The sequence below is a fragment of the Lutra lutra genome, chromosome 11, assembly GCF_902655055.1.
Source record: "Lutra lutra chromosome 11, mLutLut1.2, whole genome shotgun sequence".
Lineage (NCBI taxonomy): Eukaryota > Metazoa > Chordata > Mammalia > Carnivora > Mustelidae > Lutra > Lutra lutra.
In genome coordinates this window covers 34,714,263-34,726,549 of record NC_062288.1, presented here as the reverse complement: position 1 = coordinate 34,726,549, position 12,287 = coordinate 34,714,263, and the positions used below count along the sequence as shown (strand labels likewise).

Sequence of the window (12,287 nt, the reverse complement as noted above, 5' to 3'; positions counted from 1 at the left end):
AACAGTGTAGTCTGAAGACAGTCATAGAACAACTTGGTGACTTTCTGTTTACTTAATCATAGACCTGGTGCTCTTTTCTGATCTTAGTAAAACTGTAAGTTCACGTTGATGGCTATGAAGGATTTTTGCCTACATCTAAAGATTCAGGAAGCAACTTCAAGATGATCATCTACCTGACTGGTTTTACAAATGAGAAAACTGCATGGCTAGAAACTGGCAAAGGAGAATCCTCCTGGTCTAACATTCGGTTCAACACTCTCTCTCCTTATTAGCAACAGATATTTGCTCACATTCAACAGATATTTATTGAATGTTAAACGTGCAAGACACCTGAAGATTACAAAGCTGAACAGTAGGCATCCTCTCAAGGAGTCTAAAAAGTGATGGGTTTCAGATATTTTCACAGTTTTAATATGTAAATCATCACATGAAGCCTCATACGGAATTTCAGAGGAGTATCCGAAAGTAACTCTTCTTACAGCTCTAATTATTTTTGAACTAAATCTTTCCTTCCTCCTTATAGGTCTTCCAAGTACAGGTGATGTTATGGTGAGAACAATGGTAAGGAGATGACGATGATGATGATGGCGACGACAACGACAACAAGGAGGAACACAAGGACATGACAATACCAACTATGAGACACACGTGTCCATCACTAACTGTAACCTCTACATACTTAGCTTATCTAATCTTCACAACAATCTTAGGAGGGAGATAAATATCTCTACTGGATAAAAAGTTTGGAAAAAGTCAGTCAATTGCCCCTGAGAGGGTAGTCGCCTTCCGGAGTTCCAGTTTACACCCAGGCATGCCTTTACTACTACCGTCCTAGATGTCTAGGTAGACCTACCGTCTGACCCTGGCCCTTACCATAAATTAACTGGAAATTCTCTGGCCCCTGTGGACCTCAGTTTCTTCATCAGTGAAATGATGAAGTTGACCACGTGATTTCCAACATCTCTTCCAGGTATACCATTCTGTAATTTACTAATTTGAGGTTTTTAACCAATCTCTTGTGATGCAGAGAAAGGAAATACTTCGTAAAAGCTAAGAATAATTTTGCCCCAAATTACAAAATCCAGGCCTTTGTGCAGAGGTTTCCGGGGAAAGGAGGGTAGCTTGTTACGGGATTGATACATCCATAACTTTCATCTGGGTTCCAGCCTCAGAGTTTTTTGAAAGCTAATTGCAGAGCCACATGACAAAATGACATGCAGGCATTAACAATGGCTTTTAAACTAAACAGGAGGTTTTTCAAATCCCTAATAATGATTAGAAGTCCTCTGTGAAAACATGGGAAAATACCACGCTACTGCTTACAAGAAAAAAAGCAGGATGTAATATATGGCTTATGTTTTTGTTGTTGTTGTTGTTTCTGAACAAGGAGAAAAAAGCATGAAGAACATTCAACAGTGGTTGTAGCTAGGTAATAGGATTGGGAGATTTTTCTTTCTCCTTTTCCTTATTTATTTTTTTTTATGTAAGCTTAAATTACCTCCATAATTAGAGGGGAGACTTTTCTTTTAAAAAGAGAGAAAAGGTGTCCAACATTCTCACACTGATTTCTTCTGAGAAGAAAATACTCTCCTAAAAACATCTCAGTAACACTGCAGAAATTCCAGAAATACAGGTTTAGAGGAGAACATCATTATTACCCACTACAGATAGGGAGGAAGATAGTCCTCTATTGCTTCAGATCTAGAATAACTAAGTTTTACAGGACGTTTCAGAACTCCTGGTAGGGAAAGTTGCTCTGGAGTCCAGGGACATGAAGCTCCACAGAGCGGGCACCAGGAAGGAAAGAACAGGTGCATCAGACAAAGCAGCCAACCGTGAGAGCCAAAGGTCACTGGCCCCATCCAGAAATCCCAATCTGGAGCAGGTTCTCTCTGAGTGGTGCTGCCCTACACCACCGCCAACCACAAGGTCAAGGAGACTTTCCATGAGCACAAATGTCCTCACTTCTCTGAAGCACAACAGCAGAGGGAGGACAGGTAGCATATTTCATGGAACCGGCAAATGTTAAATCAAACAACCACAGCCAAACTACTCTAGGCTCCATTAGGCTGCAGGATGAGCACGTTGGGTGTACACATACCACTGTGTTCACAATAAACTCCCAATATGCATGCACACATGGCCCAGTTTACAACACAGATCAATAACTGTGGCTTTGGATGGTGACAATGAAACACTTCACTCTATAGCACTCATGAGAATATTTTGTAAACACACTGTGTCTCTGGTGATTCCCACTGATACTACACGCAACTCAGGAAAGAATACAATTTAAAAATCACATTCAACATGCTATTAATTACATAGGAACCCTCAGCCTTTTTGGAACAGACTTTTTTTGCTACTTTGTAGCAAAAAGATAAAGACAGATCTGATATACAAAGACTAGAAAAACTAGAACAGGAAAAGTCAGCTTCTCCTCTGGGAGTCTGACACACAATATGTGGCGTCAGCATCACATCACACCCTGATTCAAGGGAGGGCTGCAGGGAGCCGTGGTGCCCATCTCGCCAACAACTCCAGACTTGCCCTAAGCACCTACATCCCACTGGGCTTTGCCAGTTCCACCACCGTCAAGAAGGCAGCAGTATAAAGGCCGGTGGGTATCTTTTATTCATTTAAAAAGACATATTTCTGTTGACTCCTACCAAAACTCACTGGAATGATTACTTAAAACTGAAAATAATATAACGTAACTAGAGAGATGTCATCTTTTTTTTTTCAAGGCATTTTTTTTCCTAAGTGCGAAGTTGGCACCTATTAACTGTACCTGGTGGTAATTAAATACATCTAACATTAGATAAAGAAATTTAACCTACCTCATCAAAAGTGGTGTCGTCTTTCTTCAAAGCTATAAAATAAAAAGGGAAAGGAAAGAGTTATTGTGAAACATCTTAAAGAGACTAAGCATCTAAGCCCTAGAAAACAGAAAGAAAACAAAGCAGTATGGTGTTTTCATTTCAGAAAGTAAAATTGTACCCCAACCTGAATAACAATGTTATCATACAAATAGGAAAGCTGCAAATGAGACAGAGAATGGCACAGCAGCATCTCTGTGAAACACTTTCATAAATATGTAAATGGGTGATCCTCCTAAGTATGGAAAAGAAGTATGTGTATCTTTCCCCTAGCTCTTCTTTAGTAGGAAAATGTTTTAATGAAAAGTAGGAAAGCATCAAAAAGTAATTGTAAAGAACTTTCCCCTTCAACTTCTGGGTTTTGAGCATATCTCCTCAGGCACGGTGTGTGGTCCTCCCAAACCCATTGTCAGGATGACACCCGCTCTGCACAGTGCCCTGAATGAGATTTTCATGCCGCGAGAAGTTTAAATACAGTGAGTAAAGACTAAGCATGTAAAATAAGCACTACAGAGGACATAATTCAAGCATTTCAGCATGATCTATTTTACAACAAAGTATCACCAAAGGAAACAATACATTCAGAATATTTTATGAGATAGCAAATACTTAAAATTTATTTAAATATGCATGGCTTCAGAACTGGAATTTTATTACTCTAAAGAGAAAGAGAAGTATTTCATGCATTGTTGGCAAAGATCCTTAAATCCTACAATTACTTGGAACATTTCATATTAAGGAGAATGCACAAAGGAACTAATTTAGCTGAAACCACTAGTTGGAGAAATGTTCCCAATTTATAGAATTGTGCATAGGTGTTTACTGGTCTATAGTAGAGTGTTCTAGTCAGGATAGAAGCACTTGTGTAGCTCTTACTTGGAAAGCTATGTTCTAACAAAAGCAATGGAAGCAAATCATGTTAGCAATTAAGCTCTGAGAGAAGTCATGTGCTTAAACTGAAGCCATCATTTCAGAGCTTATACTATATAGCCGAGCAATCTTGAAAAGGATATTTTGTTTCCTACTATAGATGTGGTTGGTTGTAGAGAGTTAAGGTGGATAAGGGTAGACTGAGGGAGATAAAATGTTTCTGAAAGTTTAATGCTTAGTTTTTCTCTTTTTTGCCTAAGAAATTGATCTGTAATAAATTTCTCTACTTGCTTTATTGGAGGACAACTTCTTCTGAATGAAAAATTAAAAGATAGCCCTTTCTCCTAGTTTCAAATGGCTTATCTTGCATTCAATTACTTACACACATTTTATTATGTATTTGCTTTAACTTACATTAAATCTAAAATAAGCTATTTTGATGGAAAGCTATAAGAGCCTAGATGATTCTTAATGGCTATATTTTAACTCAGAATGTAAAACTTCTAATCTAGAAGGCTTTCTTTAAATATCAGCCAACCATGTTACTAAACTACAACCCTCACTTCCCTCAAACCTAAGGCATGTCCTCTAATCAACATACTTGAGTGTGGATTCCTAGATAACGTATTAGTGACCTACAGAAATATAGGCAAGTTGTTCATCTAAAAAAAAACAAAAAATGGGGGAGATAAGAACTGATTACCTCATTGATTTCAAATACAAAGTCAATCACTGTAAGCCTCATACCCAGCTCATTTAACAAAGATTAATGAAAAAATATGTGGCTGTCATGCAAGATGCAAAGCTAAAGCACCAAGCTTATAATTCACAGCACAAACTTTCTATACTTTATTTACTTGGGACATGATAAAAGTTCCCAAATTTAGCCATGGGTTTTCTTAAGCAAAGCATCCAATTGGAACTACTATCGACTACTAGTCGATACAATCCTTTGAGGAACTGCAAACATAATGAAGACCCTCAAGCTGAGAGAAAGCAAAAAACTAAAATGTCTTCGACATCCGGGCAGGACTATTTCTTGCTGGCCTAAGTCCTTCACCATTCCGGATAAAGAGGTGGGGTCTGAGGGCAAAAAGAGAAGGAAGAAACAGAAGAGGAATTGCAGGTGTATTTTCTAAAATATAAGGAGCAGGAAACTAGATTCTCTCCCTGACACTCTATTCTCAAAGACCAAGATACCACAGGGAAGAATATTTTAAGACCAAAAAATCTACAGCTTCGTTGAAACCCTTTATAAGTAGATCAACACCTTATTCAGTTTCTTATAAATATTGAATCCTTGCCCTGAACAGCAGTTAACAGTAACAACAAAGGCCAATTAAAGATGTCTCTGCCAAATATTTATCAGGTCATTGATGAATAAACTCTGACCTAAACAAGCACAAAACATCCATTATTGATTATATTCCCTGATTGTCATTAATCATTCATGTAAATGTAAACTCACAACTGTCTTTGATGATGTCTTGGAATAGCAGGCATATCACATTTTTATAGGTTAACAAAGGGGTATATATTAAATCACTTAAGATAATCAGGTATCCTATTTAGTCCTCTGCTCAGACATTGCTTCCTCTAGACAGCTTTCCATGATCTCACCAAGACTAAAGTGGTATCCTTCCTATATTCTCCAACAGCAAATCATGCTAATCTTCCTGGTAAAATCTGTCACTCTATATTGCCAATGCCCATTCACTGGCGTGTATTCTCTTAAAGTCCTCAAGGACTGGTAATAGTGGCCACTGAGTCTGAATGTCAGCACACTACCTGGCACATATGAGCTACTCAATAATTATTTGTTAAATTAATGAGTTCTACCTCAATGGCAAAATCATAGCCTCTTACATTTTAAGACACAAATGCTAAAGTTTTGGCATATGAAAACCATATACACTTTTCTGTTACGAAAGGATCATAGATAAAAATTCCATTTCATAGTTTGCAAATTAAAATCTTCTGACACTACTTTGGGAGAGAATATAGTACTATATTTACATTCTGTGCCTGAACCTTTACCCTTAAGAATGGACTTAGCAAATGACAGCTGGACCCCACATTATACACTTACAGCACAAGGTAACAAACCCCAAAACTCAGTGTATCCATAACCTCTTCATTTCATTCAGCTCTCTCACAAACTACACCTTTTAAAGAAATGGTATACACGGGGTTCATCTCTAGTATCACAGAGTATAAAATTCCTTTCTCTACAAATTAATCCAAGTATGAAGAAATGCATTCAAATGAATATGAAGAAATGCCAGTTTGACCTTAATCTTATACCAGATATTACAGAAAACCTTCCTCCTCCTAAGCTATCATTAAAAAATTAAAAGAAAGAAGAAAGGAAAAGAGGAAAGGATTTTAATATAAACTTTTTAACAACTAAGTTCCCATTTGTCATTTTTTATGCTAACCAAAATTTTAAAAAAGAAAGAAAGAAAGAAAAACATGAGACAACTGCAGGAGTTCCTAAATAAGTGAACACACTGACACTATTTAACAGAAAATGATAAACACTCACCACTGAAATCAGAGGATGACTTTGAAATTCAGTTACACCCATCTTTTAAAGAACTGTAACTGTGTTAAAGTCACTCTCTGGCAGATGTCATAAACTAGAGTGCTATGGCTTGAAAGCAAATGTGTTTTATTAGACCTTATATTATATAGTAATCTCAGATCAGCTGTATTTGGGATGGGTAGTGACAAAGTTGACATGATCATTCATGTGTGAAAAAATTAAACATTAGCGTTACCACTTTTATATAGTCAAAATTGTTAATAATAAACATTGAATATCACATACTTTCAAAAATTATCCTCATTTTCTATAGATGACTAATTTCTCATGGCTAAACAATACTGTATATTTTGCGATATAACAAGCTGTACTTTTGAATCATACTAAAAAGGCAAAATTAAGTCAGTATGTTTATTTCAAAAGCCATCATAGACTGGTTGAAGGGAATGAATATATTGAAATGTCAGATTATTCAACAAGAATAAACCATTCACTCTTGGATCTCCTCATGAAGTACCAATGAAGATAAGAGGAAGATGGGGAATAAACAGAAATGGGAAGGAAGAATATAAGCCCCCAGTACTGTTCTTCAAATGCACTAGATATTTTATGTGTCCTACCTGATTTATTCTTCACAACAACCTTGAGAAAATTCATACATGTGGACTATGGGGTTTAGGGATATTCTGCTAATTGCCCAAGGCACACACACAGCAAGCTGGGAAAACAGGGTTCAAACCCAAACCAGACTAACTCCAAAACCCATCCTGTTTTTAGACTATAAACCACTTCTTCCCCTCATTTCTCTTGCTTCCAACCTAGAAGATCAATTACGTCAATAGGATATAATCACCAATAATAACATTACAAACACCTATTGAGTCTGCACTACATACCACGCAGGACATCATATGCATTATTTCGCTAAGTGCCAGTAACAAAACTGAGTTGTACATGAAAAACTGAAGCTCAGAAGTTGAGGGACCTGTCCGAGGTCACATAGGTACAAGTGGCAAGATGGCAAATCCCCAACGGTCTGACACACACAGCCCACACCCTTAATCTATGCACTACATAATTCCAGAGTAAAAATTCCATTCAGTAGCCTCAAGCACCTTAAAATCTTTACATAATCAAACTAATTTTATTGTTTTGTAACTCTGCAAATAAAACATAAAGAAAAAACATAGATAATACAGATTAATTTTTCTGTAACCCCATTTCCAATGCTGTCTTGGGTTTGCTATACAAGCATAAGTACATAAGACCTCTCTATCTCCTTTTACAGTTCTCCAGAATGAGAGTTACGATGCAGAATCATGACCTTCCATCAATACAAGAAACAATCAGTTATGTTCACTGCACTGTATTGTTTCTGAAAGCGAGGAAGGAAAATCTACCAGATCTTAGAAGATATTTTAACAAGTGCTGGAATCAAAAGGAGTTTCACATCACTAAATCTCAGTAAGCTAGAAAATCCAATTAACTGTAATACCCCCATTTGCCAGCATTGTAGTTAATCCAAATTTTACTGATTGTCTATCAAAATCTTGAAATCGCTTAAACATAAGGAATTTTTGTATTAATGTCCTTGGTTTCTTACTGAGATTCAACTGCAATGAATTATTTAACACAAACTGGAAGGGCTCCAACAGAGTCATTAGCATTAGTAAATATACAGTTAATGTGTTTTAGAACAGGGCTTAATGGACTCCAGAACCTGCCTCTGTAATGGTTTGGGTTCTGAGCTGAACATCCTCCTCAAAAATGCACACCAACTCAACACCTTGCTCTCTTACATTCCTCCTGGCTTCAAACTTCATTCGCATGTAGAAACTCTTCATTTGCATCCCTAAGTAAAAGTGAAACTGCAAATATCCAATACATGTAATAAGTAAAACCAGGATTAAATATTGGTTTCACACCATAACTTTACAGTCGTTTTGGGTGAGACTTCATATACCAATAGGAAATTTTAAGTTAAAGAAAACTGGCTAAATTTTGATCCATTATTTTCTCTTACTTGAACAAAGTTTGCATATTTTAGAGTGCACTTATAGAATGATTTTTAAAGGAAGGGATGGAAGGATGACTACAATACTCATACGCACCCCAGGAGTTTATTTTAAGGAATTAAGTACCTTATGCTTAATTTCCATTAACACGTTCATTAACATGGATGACATGTTAAATAAGTGAAACAAAGGCTGGAAGGCTTCTTAGGGAATCTGAGGGGTTATTTTTAGTGCTTGTATGATTCTCTTGCTGCAAACAGATACGTATATAAATGAAAATTATAATGTTAGAGGAAGCAGAGGGGGTTTTCTATGGCCAATCCCAAAAAGCTAAGAAACCCATTCCACGTAATACTGTTGTCACCCTGTTAGAGTTTGTGACATGGATTTATTCTTAACTATCCTAAACATTTCTCAGTCGTTTTTTACTTGTAATCAGTTGGTTGGTTGGCTGACTGGTTTAAAGACAATAGCTCTGGAGCTTTGGCTCTGGTAAATCTAAGAAGTTCGGAACACTTATTCCTAAATGTTCAGAGAAGTTCACAGCGCGCATTTATTTGCTGCAATGGAAAGATTCAGAGAGCTTGGGACGGAACAGACAAATCTCGCTTTCGAGGACCCGAAGTACCAAACAAAAGGTCCCAAGGTATCTGCCCCACTTCCCTTTAGGTTGGATGTGTTAAACAATAACAAGGCACAGCTCAGCGTCTCGCCAATTTTCAAAGCTAAATTATTGACTAAACACCCCAGGGCAGAGCCTGCGCGCAAAAAAATAACAAGTAACCCAGGCGACCGCGCAGCCCGGTGCGCTGCGGGGCCCAGGGAGTCCCATCGCCTGTCCACCGCAGGCGCGACAGCCCGAGCGCCAGTGGCGAGAGACGGAACCCAAATTGTAGGCTAAGATCATCCACAAACGAACCCCGAGATCCTAAAGGAGAGGGGTGTCTCTCCTTTCCATTGTCGCCCTCCCCCCAGGTCCGGGCACTGTTCCCTCCACCGGACCGCTCGCAGCGAACCCCACGCCGGCCCGGGTGGCCGCTGCATTGGTGGTGCCAGAAGCGCGGGGAGGAGGCACCAGCGCCGGGGGCGACGGGCCGGGTGCCCGGGGCAGCGCGCCACTCACCAATGCGGCTGAAACTCTCCGACAAAGTTCTCCGCAACTTCTTCATCTTGCCGATCTTCTCGGCGGGCTGCGGCTCAATGAGGTCGCACATCTGGGCGACACTGGGCTCTGGCAACTTCCCCAAACTGGTCCAGAGCGAAGCGCAGACAACGGCGACGGCGCGCGGCAAGGAGAAGGCGGCGCCTCCTCCTCCTCCTCCTCCTCCTTCTTCACTACCTCCTCCTCCGGCCAGGAGGCGACGCACTGGGCTCTGGAGGCGAGTGGCGAGCTGCAGGCTCCTCTCGGGCCTGGGCCGCGGCTGGGCGGGCGGGGGCGTTCTACGTGGTGCCGGGGGCGGCCGCCATCGCAGCCGCCGCCGCCGTGGCCCCGCGCCGCGCCGCCGCCGCCCGGCTCATTTTCCCTCCTTTGTAACCGAGAGCAGCGCGGCGGGCTGCCGGCAGTGGGGGCGGCGCGGCCGGAGGCGGGGCGGGGGCGGGCTGAGCACAAGGTGCGGGAGCCGGGGGCCGCAGGGTGCGCGGGGCACAGGCGGGGAGAAGTTCTCAGCCCCGAGTTTCGGGGATTCGAGAGAAAAGAGCCGCGGCGCGGAACCGCCACCCGCCCCGCCCTCACCACCCCTCCCGCCGCCTCTGCCCCGCCTTCCCTGGGCAAAGGACCCCGGGCGCGGAACCCCCGCCGGACCTCGGCTCCGGGGCTCGGAGTCCGCGTCCTCTTCGGGCCTCTCAGCCCGGCTCACGCCCCCGCGGCGCCCCCTCCCGGCCGCCCCCGCTCGCCTCCCCTGGTCCTGCCCGCCCCGCCCCGCCCGCGCGCTCCGGGACCGGCCCCCGGCCCGGTGGAGGGCCTCGAACAGGCAGGGCTGGCAACTGGCCGAGACCGGGACTCCGTGTCACTCTGTGGGGAGGCCCCCTAAAGGGAAGGCTCTGGATCGCGGTCATTTATCTGAGTGGTTTTCTCCTTGCCACGAATTGTGAAAAGAGCGAGGAGCTGGGGGGAGGAGGTGGCCGCCACCACTGCCTCTGAGTCCGGGAATGGAAAGGCCTGGGGACCACTCAGGTTTGACAGGGAATTTTTTTTTCCAGTTTTGCCCGGGAGACTGTGAAGTGAAAGATCCAAAGGGAAAGGTGGGCCCGCTTTTTAGGGGTCAAGTGCAAGGTAGAAGCGTCATCTCTAACCCCCCAAGGCAGGGCTAGTTCTGTTTCCTTCACCCCTGTGTCACTCTGAGTGACTGATGGGAATGTAGATGAAGCTAATTTCTGATATGAACACCCAGTTCCATGGTAAATAGCAAACAGAAGTCCTTCGTCTCTATCAGTTTTAGAATATATTTCCAAATTGGAAGACTTGGAGGCCAAAAAGATTGTGACCTCCTCTCCCCTCCCCTCAAAAAAATAAAATTTAAAAAGGAGGGGATTAGGGGAGGTTTTTTAAAATCCCAGAACAAACAGTTCAGGCAGCAAACACACATTGTCTTCATTCTGTTAAAAACGTGGTGCAGCGAGCCCTCCAAACGTCAGTCTCCCAGGGGAGAGAGAAGGAAGATGGGGGAGGGCCTGAATGTTGATTTGGGGCCAGCAAACTCCTTATGAATAGAAATTTAGTAATCTTGAGTCATCTGGCTGTGTAAGTAATAAGAGCCTGTGAGCGTGTGACAATCCTGTTTGGCTTAAAGGAAGTTTTGGGGAGTTTGTGTTTTGTTAAAAGACTTTTATCTTAAAACAAACTAGCCCCCTGCCTTCCTTAAATTGTGAGGTAGAACACTTGGATTTGTTCTGCTCTGTACTGAGCACATTATAGGGTCTTGATAGATTGCTGCTGATAAAAGACAGGAAGTCAAGCCAAGTGGGGAGCAAAGGAGGGTGGGGAATTCATCAAGAATATGAGTTAAAAATGCAAGGATGTTGGGTCCCAGTGACCATATTTAGATATTACAGGCAGCACCAAGTATGTCCTCAGACAGGAAGAAGTTTGACTTTTACCACTTCCTCCAGTTAGTTAGGGAGAAAGTTATCAGAAGCTATGAATAAAAAGACAAAAAGCAACTAATCAAAATACTGATGGGTTCTATCTACCAGTCAACAAAGATGAAATAGTTATTAATTTAATAAAGTTTGACTACAGGGCGCCTGGGTGGCTCAGTCGGTTAAGTGTCTACCTTCAGCTCAGGTCATGATCCCAGGGTCTTGGGAGCAAGCCTCAGGTCCATCTGGCTCTCTCCTCAGGGCATAGCTTTCTTCTCCTTCCCACTCTGCCTGCCTCTTCCCCTGCCTGTGCTCTCTCTCCTTGTCAAATAAATAAATAAAATCTTAAAAAAATAAATGAATAAACTTTGACTACAGTATGTCTGTGCCTATCCTATTTACTCTGACAGTGACTATTTCATATACGTAAATACACATACAGATATACATTATCCATTTCTCCTCCCCAGTATTTAATATTTCCAACTAAGGTCAGCTTCTGCCTGAGTAAAACATGGTATATCCATACAAAGGTACAGTAGGTAAACATTTTTTTAATGAGATAAATCAGTATGTATTGATGTATAAATATATCTAGGGTAAGTGAATAAAAAGCATATTAATCATTAACTCATTTGTGGAAGGAAATATACTTATGTTTCTATGTACGTAGGATATTTCTCTTTAAAAAAAAAAGGGGGGGCTCCTGCACCCAGGGTTAATCATCTGATTCTTGATTTCAGCTGAGGCCATGATATCAGGGTCATGGGATAGAGCTTTGCATAGGGTCCTGCACTCAGCATGAAATCCCCTTGAGATTCTGCCTCTCTGCCTTTCCTTCTGCCCTTTCCCCCACTTGTGTACAGTGCTCACTCTCTGTCTCTCTCTCAAATAAATAAA

General features: G+C 41.5%; 1 protein-coding gene across 3 annotated transcripts in view; it reads right to left on the bottom strand.

The window, feature by feature from the left end:
* CDK14 (cyclin dependent kinase 14) overlaps positions 1-9,997 on the bottom strand; it is a 592,901-nt gene extending 582,904 nt beyond the window's left edge. For 2 of the 3 annotated variants that reach the window (XM_047694483.1, XM_047694484.1), the window contains exons 1-2: positions 9,433-9,992; positions 2,841-2,872 (exon numbers count right to left, since the gene is read on the bottom strand). In XM_047694483.1, coding sequence (XP_047550439.1) covers positions 2,841-2,872; positions 9,433-9,523 — 123 coding nt within the window. In that variant the 5' untranslated portion in view covers positions 9,524-9,992. Of the gene's footprint in view, positions 1-2,840; positions 2,873-9,432 lie in introns of all 3 variants that reach the window. The other variant, XM_047694487.1, reaches the window with a different exon arrangement.
* Between the last annotated feature and the right edge of the window lie 2,290 nt (positions 9,998-12,287).